This window comes from Asterias rubens, chromosome 5 (genome assembly GCF_902459465.1).
Source record: "Asterias rubens chromosome 5, eAstRub1.3, whole genome shotgun sequence".
In the NCBI taxonomy this organism is placed as follows: Eukaryota; Metazoa; Echinodermata; class Asteroidea; order Forcipulatida; family Asteriidae; genus Asterias; species Asterias rubens.
In genome coordinates, this window is record NC_047066.1 from 4,570,154 (window position 1) to 4,583,266 (window position 13,113).

A 13,113-nucleotide genomic window follows, 5' to 3' on the forward strand; every position below is an offset into this window, starting at 1 on the left:
TTCCCCAATGGCCGTAGTGCCCTTTTCACCTTAAAATCCAAGGTCCACTGCAGCCTGATCGTGCCGCGAATTAATCCACACCGTAGCATCCAGTGCAGCCACCGAACATAGCGAACACAACACAACCAAACTTTACCACCCGGCCACGATCTTTTCACCACATAAAAACATGCACGGCGGCTGGTACCCTGAAGTCCGCTTTTTTGTGCTAAATAGTTGGGTCTCATAGTCATAATTCATCACTGCAATGATCTTTCTGAAAGTTTGTATATATCACTCAGCGCCTTGAGTACCTTGTTTGGTAGATACGTGCGCTATATAAGACTTTGATATTATTATTTGTAAAGTCATTTCTAGAAATATTGGTGTGATTAATAGGATCAAACACTTCCTCCCTGAAATGGTACTGCATTCCCTTTATAACATATTGATTGGATCTTATCTTCATTATGGGATACTTGCTTGGGGAGCTAGTTCTGCTACTAATCTCAATCGACTTCTCAATCTTGCAGAAACGAGCTCTTCGTATAACTAATTTTGCAGATTTTAACGCACATTCAGACTAGGCCTGGGCGAATAATTTGAATATCCGGTACGTAATTTGTCCAAAGATTACGAAAGTTTTCCTTCACGTACAGTCAATCATGATCAAAAGAAAAAGCAAATCGCCATCTTTAAATTAGATCCAGTTATTTTTATGAATGAACCGAGTGACACTGTCTAAAACTAATAATCTGCCCATAAGATCTCATTCACAAACGAGCAGCGCCCTCTAGCAGCAAAATAAATAAATAAACATATATATTTGAATATCCGGTTATTTTTGGAAAGTTGGCCAGCGGTTAACCGAATACCAAATTTCACTATTCGCACAGCACTAATTCAGACCCCCTTTCCATCAAATATTAATATAATACTTTGAAACTGAAGGATATTTATCGTCTACAGCTGATGTATCGGCTGTCCTGCAAAAATTTACCTCCTGCAATTAAATCTATTTGTTCTTTAAATTCAGTTGTTCATTCTCATTTTACCCGCCAAGCTTCTAATTTTTATATTCCTGACACTCGTACTCTCCTTGCTCATAAAGCGATCAAACATGAGGGACCCATGCTGTGGAACGTGACTAATGAACACCCTAGAGTTTTCAAAATCTTATTTATTTTTAACCATGTCTTTAAATCTGGCACGATGGAAACTTATTTATACATGTAGTTGAGTGAATAGATACCATGTATAAGAGATGTTAAATTTGCATCGGGGATAAAGAATATTAATTTTGCTTTTTACCCATACACCGATTGTGTGTTAGCACTGTATACTCAGTACTTTCCCGAGTCCTGTGAACAAATATCACAGGCATTAATTTATTTGGGTGGGATTCAGACCCACGACCCTTGCAATTCTAGAGCAGTGTCTTACCAACTAGACTACCGAGGTTGCCCGGTAGCTAGAGGCAGTTCTAATCCTATGTTTTTGGCATGTACTAATGTACTTATTATCTAAACGTACAGTGCTGAACGGGAATGGGTGGTCCCCTCTGCCGCTGGGGATCCTCGCCCACATTGCCCGCCCATATTGCCTGCCCTTTCCCCGGGTGGTATCCCTTGGGTGTGATCATTCAGTTTCGAGTGATACAAGGCTGTTGTGTAGTGCTGGGCGAATAGTGAAATTTTTGTATTTGGTAACCGCTGGCCAACTATCCGAAATTAACCGGATATTCAAATAGTTTTTTTTTGCCGCTAGAGGGCGCTGTTCGTTTGTGAATGAGATCTTATGGGCGGATTGATATTAGTTTTAAACAGTGTCACTCGGTTCATTCATAAAAATTACTGGATCTAATTTAAAGATGGCGATTTGCTTTTACTTTTGATCGTGATTGACTCTACGTGAAGGAAAATTTTCGTAATCTTTGAACAAATTACGTCAGAAATGTCATTGTTTTAACTCTTCATGGAGGTGAGCATAGTTAAATACTTAATTTATGCTGTTTTATGCTGTCTTAATAGAAGTTTCATAAGGATTCAGACAAAACATTCCTATCAGTTGTCGCCTGACGTCCGCGGATATTCGGATATTAAAGAATATCCGGTTACTTGGTGGTAATTACAGGACTATCCAGTTAATAAATAGGTATTCGCGCCCATTGCGGATATCCGGTTAAGAAAAAAAAGGCATTCGCGGTTCGTATAGGAAAACCTATTCGACATTAACCGGATATTCGAATTATTTGCCCAGGCCTACTGTTGTGTTTAGTTTTTTGTCCATTGTGTTGTTTACGTCCTTCATCTATTTGTTTACTTATATATTTCTTATTGAGTTTACATGCGTGCATTGAGATATATTTTTATATCTCGCCTCACCCACGGACCTTTTGGTTCACCGAAGTGTAAGTATTATGTGTTTCAATGCAAAAAATGCACAGTGACCAACCATTGCCTACAAGCTCTGCTTCTAAAATGGATCCCTCTGCTGTGTCATATTTATTTTCATCTTCATACAGATATATTGTATTCTTTTAAACCTGATCGCTCTTGAGTGATTTAGTATTTTATTTGTTGATACTGTGGAAAATAAAATGCACCTTGAACCTTGAAGCTCTGCCGTGCTACTCAAGTATACTCGGTGGTTGCACAACTTGTTGACAAACCTTTTATGTGCAGTATCTAACGATCTACATGTAAAGGTTTTCCGTTGCTGGGAGTGTTCTGGAATGGGATCGGAAACAAATTCTGACTGGAAGAAAACTTATTCTAGATTCAGAATTAAGCTCAATATTTTGTTTGACAGTCTGAAAAAAGCTACGATGACGCCACTCCCCATTGATGGTAATTATTATAAGGCAAAATTATTATAAGGAAAACAACATCATTATGAATTTGTCATTATATTTGAGTATCACTGCTCTAATTGTCGTCATGTGCCACTTGACTTCTAAGCAACGGTTTTCACATGTCGCCATTTTGAATTATTTTAAGTGTGGCAGACTATCTCAATAAATTCGTTGTTTGTCACCGATTCGTTTTAATTGTCGCACTTTTGTTATGTGAAAATCATTTGAGTTTGACATGGCAAAAGAGCGACCTCTAGCGCAGCAGGCCTTAAATCATTGTATTAAAGATGATCTGGTAAATATAATACATGTAAAACCAATATTGTTAGTAATTGTAATCATGCACCACTTAGGACTCGGTAATTATTTCATGCAGTAGGATTTTTTGAGAGTTGTGTAGGATTCATGTCAGGACAAATTTGTACAGTGTATAATGGAGTAGGACTTTTGATTCACCCACCACTAGAGAAAGGTGTGTAGAGAGAGGTGTGTAGAACTCGCTGATGTCAAAATAGTGTACAGAGCAAGAAGTATGCGCTTATTCAGTTTGTACACGTTTCAATGGTGTAGGATGTATACAATACATGCCTTATATTTTCCCCCGCAGATCTTGCTGGGTATATACAATTGTTACCAGTACTCCTTTTCTTCTGAAGAGCCAAATATTATGCCTGTAAAAAAAATGGTCGTGTTGAAACGCTACTGACCATAAGCCTTTTTGAGGTATGGTGGACGTGATAGGAGTGTACTGTTTGGTTTGGGTGTTTACAGACAAATTTACCCAAACCGAAATAGTGTTGTATATGTAGCATTGTGTCCGCCACATCTAAGTAAGGCTTATTATTATGTACCCATTTTGATTACAGATAAATCAACAATCGATGAAGTGAAGAATCTTCGAATCGGAATCAATGACTTTGAGGTGAAGGATGTGATTGGGAGGGGTCACTTTGGTGAGGTTCAGGTGGTGAGAGAAAAGGCCTCTGGTGATGTGTATGCTATGAAGGTACTTCATAAAGATGGCACTCTATCCAAGGAGAATGTGAGTATTGGTTGAAGTAAAAAAAAAAAAAACATGTTAAAGACACTGCCACTGGATAATTCTTAATTGCTCAAACTAATTGTTAGCATAAAAATTTACTTGAAAGCGATCAATGGAGAGATTTTGATAGTGTAAAGCATTTTGAGAAACGGCTCCCTCTGAAGTAATGTAGTTTTGAGAAAGAAGCAATTTTCGAGACCTCAGAACTTTGTGTGACAAGGGTGTTTTTTTCTTCCATTATTATCTCACAACTTTGACGACCAATTGAGTTTAAATTTACAAAGGTATGTTATTTTATGCATGTTGAGATACACCAAGTGGGCGAAGACTGGTCTTTGACAATTACTAATAGTGTCCTTTGCTCGGTTCGTTCTTCGCAGATGGCATTCTTCGAAGAGGAGCGTGACATCATGGCCCGCGCCAGCAATGATTGGTTGACGCAGCTCCAGTATGCCTTCCAGGATCGCCACAACCTGTACCTTGTCATGGAGTTCCATCCTGGTGGTGATATGCTCTCTCTACTCAGTCGATTCGACGACGTGTTCGAGGAGAGTATGGCCAGGTTTTATCTGGCCGAGATGGTTGCCGCAATCCACAGCTTGCATACTATGGGATACGTACACAGGTGAGAAACCCTTTTTAATAATACAGACTCGGGCCTGATGCTTTCTCTTATTAAAGGGCAAAGCGGCCCTTTTAGGACAAAACAGCCTAACTCGGAGTGTTGGTTTCTTATATATAAGGTAATTTTTTTGGTTAATTGAGGGTGCTGTTTCCATTTAAAAGTTCCAAAGCCGTACATCTCAGCCGCCTTTTAAAATTGTCATCCTGTTTTTTTATGGCAAAACAGCTTATCTTTGTACTTGCTCCTGTTTCAAAATATCTATTTTAAAATTGGACTGTTTTGCTTAGGGCACAGAGGCCTTTCCTTCTTGTTAAAGGCAACTCGATGAGGAAATTGTACTATGTCTGTTAGACCATTTCAAGTGGTATCAAGGCAATGACATGGGGCAGTGGAGTCAATTGCCTACGTGTGCATAGACGTAAAGCCGTTGGTCCCATGTGTTGTGTAACGCATGTAAAAGAACTCAAGGTGCACTTATCGAAAAGAGAAGGGGTTCGCCCTGGTGTTCCTGGCTGTGGCTGCTTAATGCGCCGTAGCATCTTGTAAACCCTTAAGGTGCTAAATAGTTGGGTCTCAGAATTCATCACTGCAATAACCTATCTTTCTGAAAGTTTGTATATACTCAGCGCCTTGAGTACCTTGTTTGGTAGATACGTGCACTGTATAAGACTTTGATATTATTATTATTATTATTATTATTAGAATCAGGCCTGCAAAGTTGTTGGCTTTCGGGCCTTTTGAGAGGGCAAGGACGTTTAAATTTTCAATGGGCACTTCCATTGAACAATCTTAAAGTCTGTGGGAAACTTTTGAAGGGGCACCAATGCCACCACCAGGGGAAACAGAGGCCTCCACAGCCTCCGTGACCTGCTGTGTAATTTCAAGCCTGAAACTATTGCTTTCCTTCTTGAACTGGATTGGTAATTTTATCCTTTTAACTCCTTGATTTAACAGGGATATCAAACCAGACAATGTTCTCATCGATCGGACCGGTCACATCAAACTGGCTGATTTTGGATCATCAGCTAAGCTGTCTAAGGACACCAAGGTGAGTGTTAAAGGCAGTGGACACTATTGGTAATTACTCAAAATTATTACTAGCATAAAACTTTACTTGGTAACGAGTAATGGGGAGAGGTTGATAGTATAAAACATTGTGAGAAACGGCTGCCTCTGAAGTGTTGTAGTTTTTCGAGAAAGAAGTAATTTTCCGTTAATTTGATTTTGAGACCTCAGATTTAGAATTTGAGGTCTCGAATTCAAGCATCTGAAAGCACACAACTTCGTGTGACGCATTGGTTTATTAAGTTGTTTGCAACAGGTAATTCTATTTTCTCATTGTTAGACATGGCGCACTAGAAATGTTCAATATTATTATCTTTATTATTATGATATTAAAAGGTATACGCCAAGATGCCCGTGGGGACGCCAGACTACGTCGCCCCAGAGGTCTTGATGAGTATGAACAGCAACGAGGGCGTATATGGTATCGAATGTGACTGGTGGTCTCTGGGTATTGTAGCCTTTGAGATGCTCTATGGGCACACGCCCTTCACTGAAGACTCCCTCGTGGTGACTTACAGCAATATTATGGACTTCAAGGTGAGTGCGTTAAAAAAACCTGTTTAGCATGATGATTCAAAAAACAAGTTAAATTCTCCCTCAGATTACCATACCAAAATAGATGTAACCTAACCTAAATAGATGTAAGTTAACCTGCCTTTTCCATCCATTTGAGAGTAACTAAAAGCTAACCTTTATAATCAACTCAAATAACTTTAACTTCAACCCAACTTGAGATTGCTTCCAGAAACTTCACGGAGGCAACATAAGCAATGGGAGACTTTTGGGACGCTAGGTGGAAGCAGACTGACCAGGTAAATCCATTGTTCTTGGTTATGTGCGCACCATCTGAACTACGTAAACAATGGAACTTTATCTGGTAAGTCTGCTGCCAGCTAGATCAAGTTCAAGGGAGGGACTAAAATTTACCATTGGGAGATTTTGCCTGGTACCCAGGATGTATTGCATGCTTATGGAAACCATGCAATATTGACTAGTGGTTGACAAATAGTCGCTACTCGAACTTGCCCTTAGCGTTCATTTTATTGCCTCAATTCAACTGGCCATTGCCTTGGTGCCCTTTGTCTAATGTCCAGTGACCTTGTCAAGTGTTTATTTCATTAACAGAATAAGTTGACGATTCCTGCATCACCATCTGCCAGCGAGCACGCTAAGAGTTTTATTAAAGGTCTACTGAGTGATAAGACAACAAGGTTGGGTTACAAGGGACTAGGGTGCCATCCTTTCTTCAATAGTATAGAATGGACAACACTCAGACAGAGTAAGTATGTCAGATGAAGGAAAGTAGGACAAAGGAAGTTGATGGTTGCAGGGCTCGAAATTCACACTCGACGGCAGACCTCTGATTTTAACGTCAGGCCGTAGAATTATGACCGAACAAGTCCAGCTGTGATGTGTTCTGTTAAGAATAACTCACTGCATTTTTATTCACACTGATAAATACAAATGTCTTCAATTCAGTTTAAAGTCACCTGGAAGTGGTATTTTTTCAAAATAAAGCTTTTGTCACTAATATATGTGTTTTGATGAGTGGAATGTGAATAAACAGTTAACTAAGGTTTTAAAAAATCAGTTCTTATGTTATTTACAAACTTAAATGTAGACCCAGACCCGAGAGGGCGCTGTTCGTGACGTCAATCAAGGCAGACTTTGCCTGTAATGCGTAGAGTAAACACAATTGCAAAGTACATGTACGGACCAAGTCGTGAATTTTTTTTTTTATTTTTTTTTACCGGCAATGCCGACCAAGTGTATTGCTGCTGAATGCAGAAAAAAACTTTTTGAAATGTACCAACTCACGACTTAAAGCATACATCGTGAGTACCTGTAGGGCATCCCTTGAATTCCATAAAGTGTTCCTCCTTTTTCTAAGGACCAAATATCCTGCCTGTGTAGTCTAAAGGAGAGACCAATAACAACAACTCATTGGTTACACTTTCTTCAAATCTCACCCTGATATTTGTATTTGTGTAGGTGTGCCGCCCTTTGTCCCTACAGTCACCAGCGTGGACGACACCTCAAACTTTGATGATTTTGATGCTGAGCCTCCCCACTCCAATATGAGTCTTGCGTCGAGTGAGCGTGGCTTCTCAGGACGGGACCTACCATTCATCGGCTTCACGTACACCAAGACGCTGGCCACTCATTCTGCTGTGGATAGCATCAAGTGAGAATAGAATATTTTTGAGTTTCTTTTTGCGAATGTGATACACTGCAAAAAAGTGCAAAGGCTGCTGCCCGTTGACGCAACAACCGTCCACTTCTCCTGGGTTGTGTGGCTGGTGCAGGGGTGACTTTGCCTCGTAGTATTCAGATATGAATTATATCAGGCCTACTCACCTTCACACTACCGACCCAATTTCCAGGGTATACAACCCCTGGAAATTCCTGTGGAATTTTAACCCCACTGCCACACCATGTTCGTTTCACATTTAAATACGATTTTCCTGAGGGAAAAAATGCACACTCAAGATTTAAAGACACTGGACACTATTGGTACTTGTCAAAGAGCAGTCTTCTCACTTGGTGTATGTCAACAAATGCACAAAATAACAAACCTGTGAAAATTTGAACTCAATTGGTCGTCGAAGTTGCGAGATAATAATGGAAGAAAAAACACCCTTGTCACATGACGTTGTGTGCTTTCAGATGCTTGAGGTCTCGAAATCAATTTAAAATATTTTAGTGGAAAAGTACTTCTTTCTAGAAGACTACGTTACTTCAGAGGGAGAATTTCTCACAATTTGTTATGCTATCAACAGCTCTCCATTGCTTGTTACCAAGTAAGTTTTCATGCAAACAATTATTTTGAGCAATTACCAATAGTGTCCACTGCCTTCAAACAATTTTTGTTTTCAGGAGTTCCGTGAGCCAGGAGTGTGCATCACCAATGACCAAGAGTAACCTGGAGCGTCGTCTGGCAGCCAAGACACAAGAACTACAAGCTATTCATAGTAAATACCATCACACTGAAGATTCACAGGCTGCCATGACCAAAAAGGTTAGTCAACTTAATTTCCTTCAACATCAACAATTATGACAAACATGCGGGCCTGATGCATCGTTCTTGAAATTGGCAGGGGTACCAAGGCGTTTGCTCCTTTGTAAAGGGCACCTGTATCAGTAATGTGTATGTTGAAATGTTTTAATTTGCACCAAGGCAGTCACTCGGAGCATTGAGGTAAGCATCTGTTAAGCATCATTCCCGTACATGTAGGATGTGTGTGTGGGTCCATGCAAACACTGGAGATTGACTTTGCATATTATTTCTAAATTTGGTTTGTGGATTGGTCTTGCATCCCCCAGAAGCCTGTAGTTTTTGGACTCCCACAGTAAAATATCAAGATCATTATGGCTAAAACAAAAGAATTGTTTTCCGAGTGATAACTCGGGAAGAACTTGACATTTTATCATCAAACTTGAGGTTTGGATTGGTCTTGTGATCCCACAAAAGCAGATTATTTTCGGACCACCTAGGTCAAACATCAAGAAACGGACTGGCTTGTTTACCATTTAAGTTTACCAAACAATACTTTTCTTGTTTTTTTTTTCTTTTTAAATAACAATTATGTATTTTAAAATTAACAAGACATTGATCGTTTTGTTTACAGGTATCTGAGTTGCAGGGAGCTGTGAGAGAGAAGACACTGTCGCTGAAGGCCACTAAAGCAGAGAAAACAGAACTGGAGAAAGACCTAGCTCTATCACACACTGAAATCGCAGTAAGTAAAAATAATCTTTAGGTAAGGTTTCCGATAGCACAATGAAAATCTCTTTTGAGTAGTGTTGGTTCTCAAAAGAACCGGAAAGTTTCTGGTGATGCAAAAATCTGTAAATTTCCTGATTTGTAACATCTGCATTGCATCCCAGGCAGGACTTGCAGGAATATCATGGCAAAAAATATGCAATGAGTTGAGTGTCATTTGTACCATGTAATAATGAATGGTGTAATGCATATGTGATTGAGGAACACCGATTTCCCATCAACTCTGATGATGCGGCGATGAAAAAAGCTCAAGAACTTTTTGTTTATGCACAGAATCTGAAGAGGATGTTGGAGTTGGAGAGATCGCAGGTGAAGGCGTCAGACACCAAAGCTGTGGAGCTCCTGGGCCAGATTAGAAACACCAACAAGAAGACCACACAGCTCAAAGATGAACAATTCAGGTAACGGAACTCAAAGCGCATGAAAAGAAAAAATAGCATCAATATAGAAAGGAGAAAGAGGGAACAGTAAGATGAAAGGGAAATAAACAAAAGAAAAGACTAAAGAGGGAACAGTAAGATGAAAGGGAAATAAACAAAAGAAAAGACTAAAGAGGGAACAGTAAGATGAAAGGGAAATAAACAAAAGAAAAGACTAAAGAGGGAACAGTAAGATGAAAGGGAAATAAACAAAAGAAAAGACTAAAGAGGGAACAGTAAGATGAAAGGGAAATAAACAAAAGAAAAGACTAAAGAGGGAACAGTAAGATGAAAGGGAAATAAACAAAAGAAAAGACTAAAGAGGGAACAGTAAGATGAAAGGGAAATAAACAAAAGAAAAGACTAAAGAGGGAACAGTAAGATGAAAGGGAAATAAACAAAAGAAAAGACTAAAGAGGGAACAGTAAGATGAAAGGGAAATAAACAAAAGAAAAGACTACTGAAAAGCTGTTTGAAACAAATGAAATTTCAATCTGTCTTTAAATGTGTCCACGGTGCTACTATCCCGAATGTTTTAGGGCAACTGATTCCAAAATGGTCCAGCATGTGCAAAGGACATGTGTCCCCCCCCCCCCCCTCAGTTTGTTGGAGTTTTGGGGACAACAAGTAAGCCAGAATCCAAAGAAAGAAAACGCCTGGAAGGAACATAACGTTGGATAAAGGCCCGATCCCACTGCAGCGATATTGATAACGATAACGACGCAAAGAGAACGCAGTCCATTGGTTGAATGAGCGTGTGCGTATTCTGCGTGGAGCAATTCAACCAATAGAATGCGTTCTCTTTGCGTCTTGATCGTTATCGTTATCGCTTCAGTGTGACTCGGCCTTAAGACTAATATTATATTATCTGATTGACTTTATAGGGCTGAGCTTGAGGAGCACCAGCAGGCCTTGTCTCAGATGGAGCTAGACCGCTACATGGCTACTCAGCGAGGTACCAAGATGGAAGCAGATCTTAAGACGATTACTAAGGCGTGTGAAGATGCCAAGTCAAAGGTCATTGAACTACAAGCCAAATTGGCCAAGGTATATATATCGTACTAAACTCTCGCCGTTTTCAAACTCAAAATTCATTGTAACATAATATTTATTTGTGAATAAATTTATTTTGAGATCTGGACATCAGGCATTCATAAAACATTCCCCCTTATTGTCAATTGTCCAACCTGGAGCAGTTATAAATGATTACTTGCAAGGCGATGTTAATAAAATATTCTTCTTTGGACGTTATCACTTTGACAGAGCAAAGAAGCCTCAAGACACCAAGTGAAGGAACTTCAGACCCAGCTTGATCAGGTACGTCGTTATCTCAGTTAATATGGGAGTATAAGCTGCAAATCATTTGTGTATTCGAATGTTGAGAGTTGTTAAAGTGCACAATGTTTCTGTTGCTTAGAAAGCAGTGTTCCACTGTTAGCAAAATGTTTGAATAAACTGTGCCATTAAAGTGCATGATTGTGTTTTATTCGCACATTATTAAATCAAAGTCCGTTGGAACCCAAATAGAAGCGAGACTTGCAAAGCTATAAATTCATTAATTTTTGTTCTTCACAAAAACACAAACAGAATTACTCTTTTTGAGCTGACAAACTTAAGCAGATTTTATTCTATATTGATGAAAAGATTGGGTTCTCTTTATTTCTAAATTATTTTCTGTAGTGATCTTTCTTGGAAGTAAAAAATTTTTTTAAACATGATTTTTCTCCTCTGCAAATCCTGTGGACAGATCTCGGCCGACAGCACTAAAGAAACGGCAGCACTCCGTAAGAAGCTCTCCAAAGCCGTGGAGTCTAGCAAAGAAGCAACCGAGCTGATGGCTAACCTACGTCAGGAGAAGAATAAACTTCACGACGAGCGTCGTATGAGTCGGCTGCAGCGAGAATGCTGCCAGGATATGAGGCAGAAGCTACAGGATGCTGAGGTGGGTTTACTATAAAGTATACATTGATGAGAATAGTATGCATGTGTTGTGTAGTTGAACTTGTGTAGTATAAATACATAATTTTATCTGTTGGTTTTTTTAAAAAGTAAATGGCGAATATCCGCTTTTGGATTTCAAATAAATAAATATAATAAAATTACCTCTAATGAAGCACAGATCAACACTCCCTGTGTTGCGTTTTGCAGGTATGCAACTCTTCCGCGTTTCCGCGGAATTCCGCATTTTTTTTTTTTTTTTTAAAGCCTAATATATGCCTGGCATTAACAGTGTACAACTACAGTTATGTAAAATAAGCCTAGTACATGCTAACAATGCACCTAAGAGCATAATAAACCTCAACATTTTCTAGGGTACCATTGTGGGTATCATGACCCGTGGCGTTTCGGCTGCCTCGCTCCGCACTTGCGTTGTGCCTTTGAAAATTTTCCTTTTTTTTTTTCAACGGGCAGTTGCATGCCTGGTTTTGTAGTTGGAGTATACTGAGTGCAGGGTTGTGAATGCAGATGAATGAGACCTTTGGTTTTACATCCAATTCGAAAGGATGAAACAATAATGGTTAAAGTTAAGTGTCTTGCTTAAGGACATGAGTGTCAAGACAGGGACTTGAACCCACACACTGCTGATCCGGAACACCAGAGCTCGAATCTTCTCAAAAAGAAAAGAAGCGCGATGGAAATCTTGACCAGCGATCATAAAAAAACAAAGTTTATAGGCCTCGGCGATGACTATAAACTGTTTTTTAGGATCGTCCGTCAAGATTTCCATCTCGCGACCGACTAAAAACCGGCTTTGTCACTGATGTATACAAGATGTTACGAATTGAAGTAATAAATATTTCCTTTTGAAAAACACAAGACCGCAAGACTTGTCCAGTCATGAGTTTACTGGCCTGACGGTAAAATCACTAGTCTCAGATCTGCGTTAATTTCTTGTTATCTTTCCCTTCCTTGTGTAGGATTGCCAGAAATCTCTGGAGCATCGTCTACGTACCGTTGAGCAACGTGAATCTAGACTAATGGAGGAGGTACAGTCTAAGCACGGCCTTCACCAGAATCTTACCAAACAGATTATCGTAAGTCACAGAAAGAATACTAGTAAAAGTTAGTTTTTATAAAGTGCTTTTCACGCCCAAAGGGCGTCCCAAAGTGCTTTACATTATTACCCCTGCAGCCGTTTCACGAAACGCTAGGATTAATCCTATCTCCAGCTAGGATGAGTAACTCGTTCTAACTTAGGATGGGTTCAATTCGTCCTAACGTCTTTGGCTAGGGAATTTACCTCGTCCTAGGTCCTAAGATTAATCCTAAGTTAGGAAGAGTTTGGTGAAATTGACGGCTGGTCACTGGGCCCTAAATCATTCCTTAAAACATCTCAGCTCCATC

The 13,113-nt window shown here is 39.6% G+C and overlaps 1 protein-coding gene across 1 annotated transcript in view; it reads left to right on the forward strand.

The window, feature by feature from the left end:
* Positions 1 to 13,113, forward strand: part of LOC117290436 (citron Rho-interacting kinase-like) — a 42,931-nt gene that overhangs the window by 1,399 nt on the left and 28,419 nt on the right. Inside the window, exons 3-15 of the mRNA XM_033771849.1 lie at positions 3,700 to 3,875; positions 4,256 to 4,500; positions 5,455 to 5,548; positions 5,902 to 6,102; positions 6,691 to 6,844; positions 7,558 to 7,750; positions 8,443 to 8,584; positions 9,195 to 9,305; positions 9,623 to 9,750; positions 10,653 to 10,815; positions 11,032 to 11,085; positions 11,516 to 11,710; positions 12,687 to 12,803. Coding sequence (XP_033627740.1) covers positions 3,700 to 3,875; positions 4,256 to 4,500; positions 5,455 to 5,548; positions 5,902 to 6,102; positions 6,691 to 6,844; positions 7,558 to 7,750; positions 8,443 to 8,584; positions 9,195 to 9,305; positions 9,623 to 9,750; positions 10,653 to 10,815; positions 11,032 to 11,085; positions 11,516 to 11,710; positions 12,687 to 12,803 — 1,973 coding nt within the window. The remainder of the gene's footprint in view (positions 1 to 3,699; positions 3,876 to 4,255; positions 4,501 to 5,454; positions 5,549 to 5,901; positions 6,103 to 6,690; positions 6,845 to 7,557; positions 7,751 to 8,442; positions 8,585 to 9,194; positions 9,306 to 9,622; positions 9,751 to 10,652; positions 10,816 to 11,031; positions 11,086 to 11,515; positions 11,711 to 12,686; positions 12,804 to 13,113) is intronic.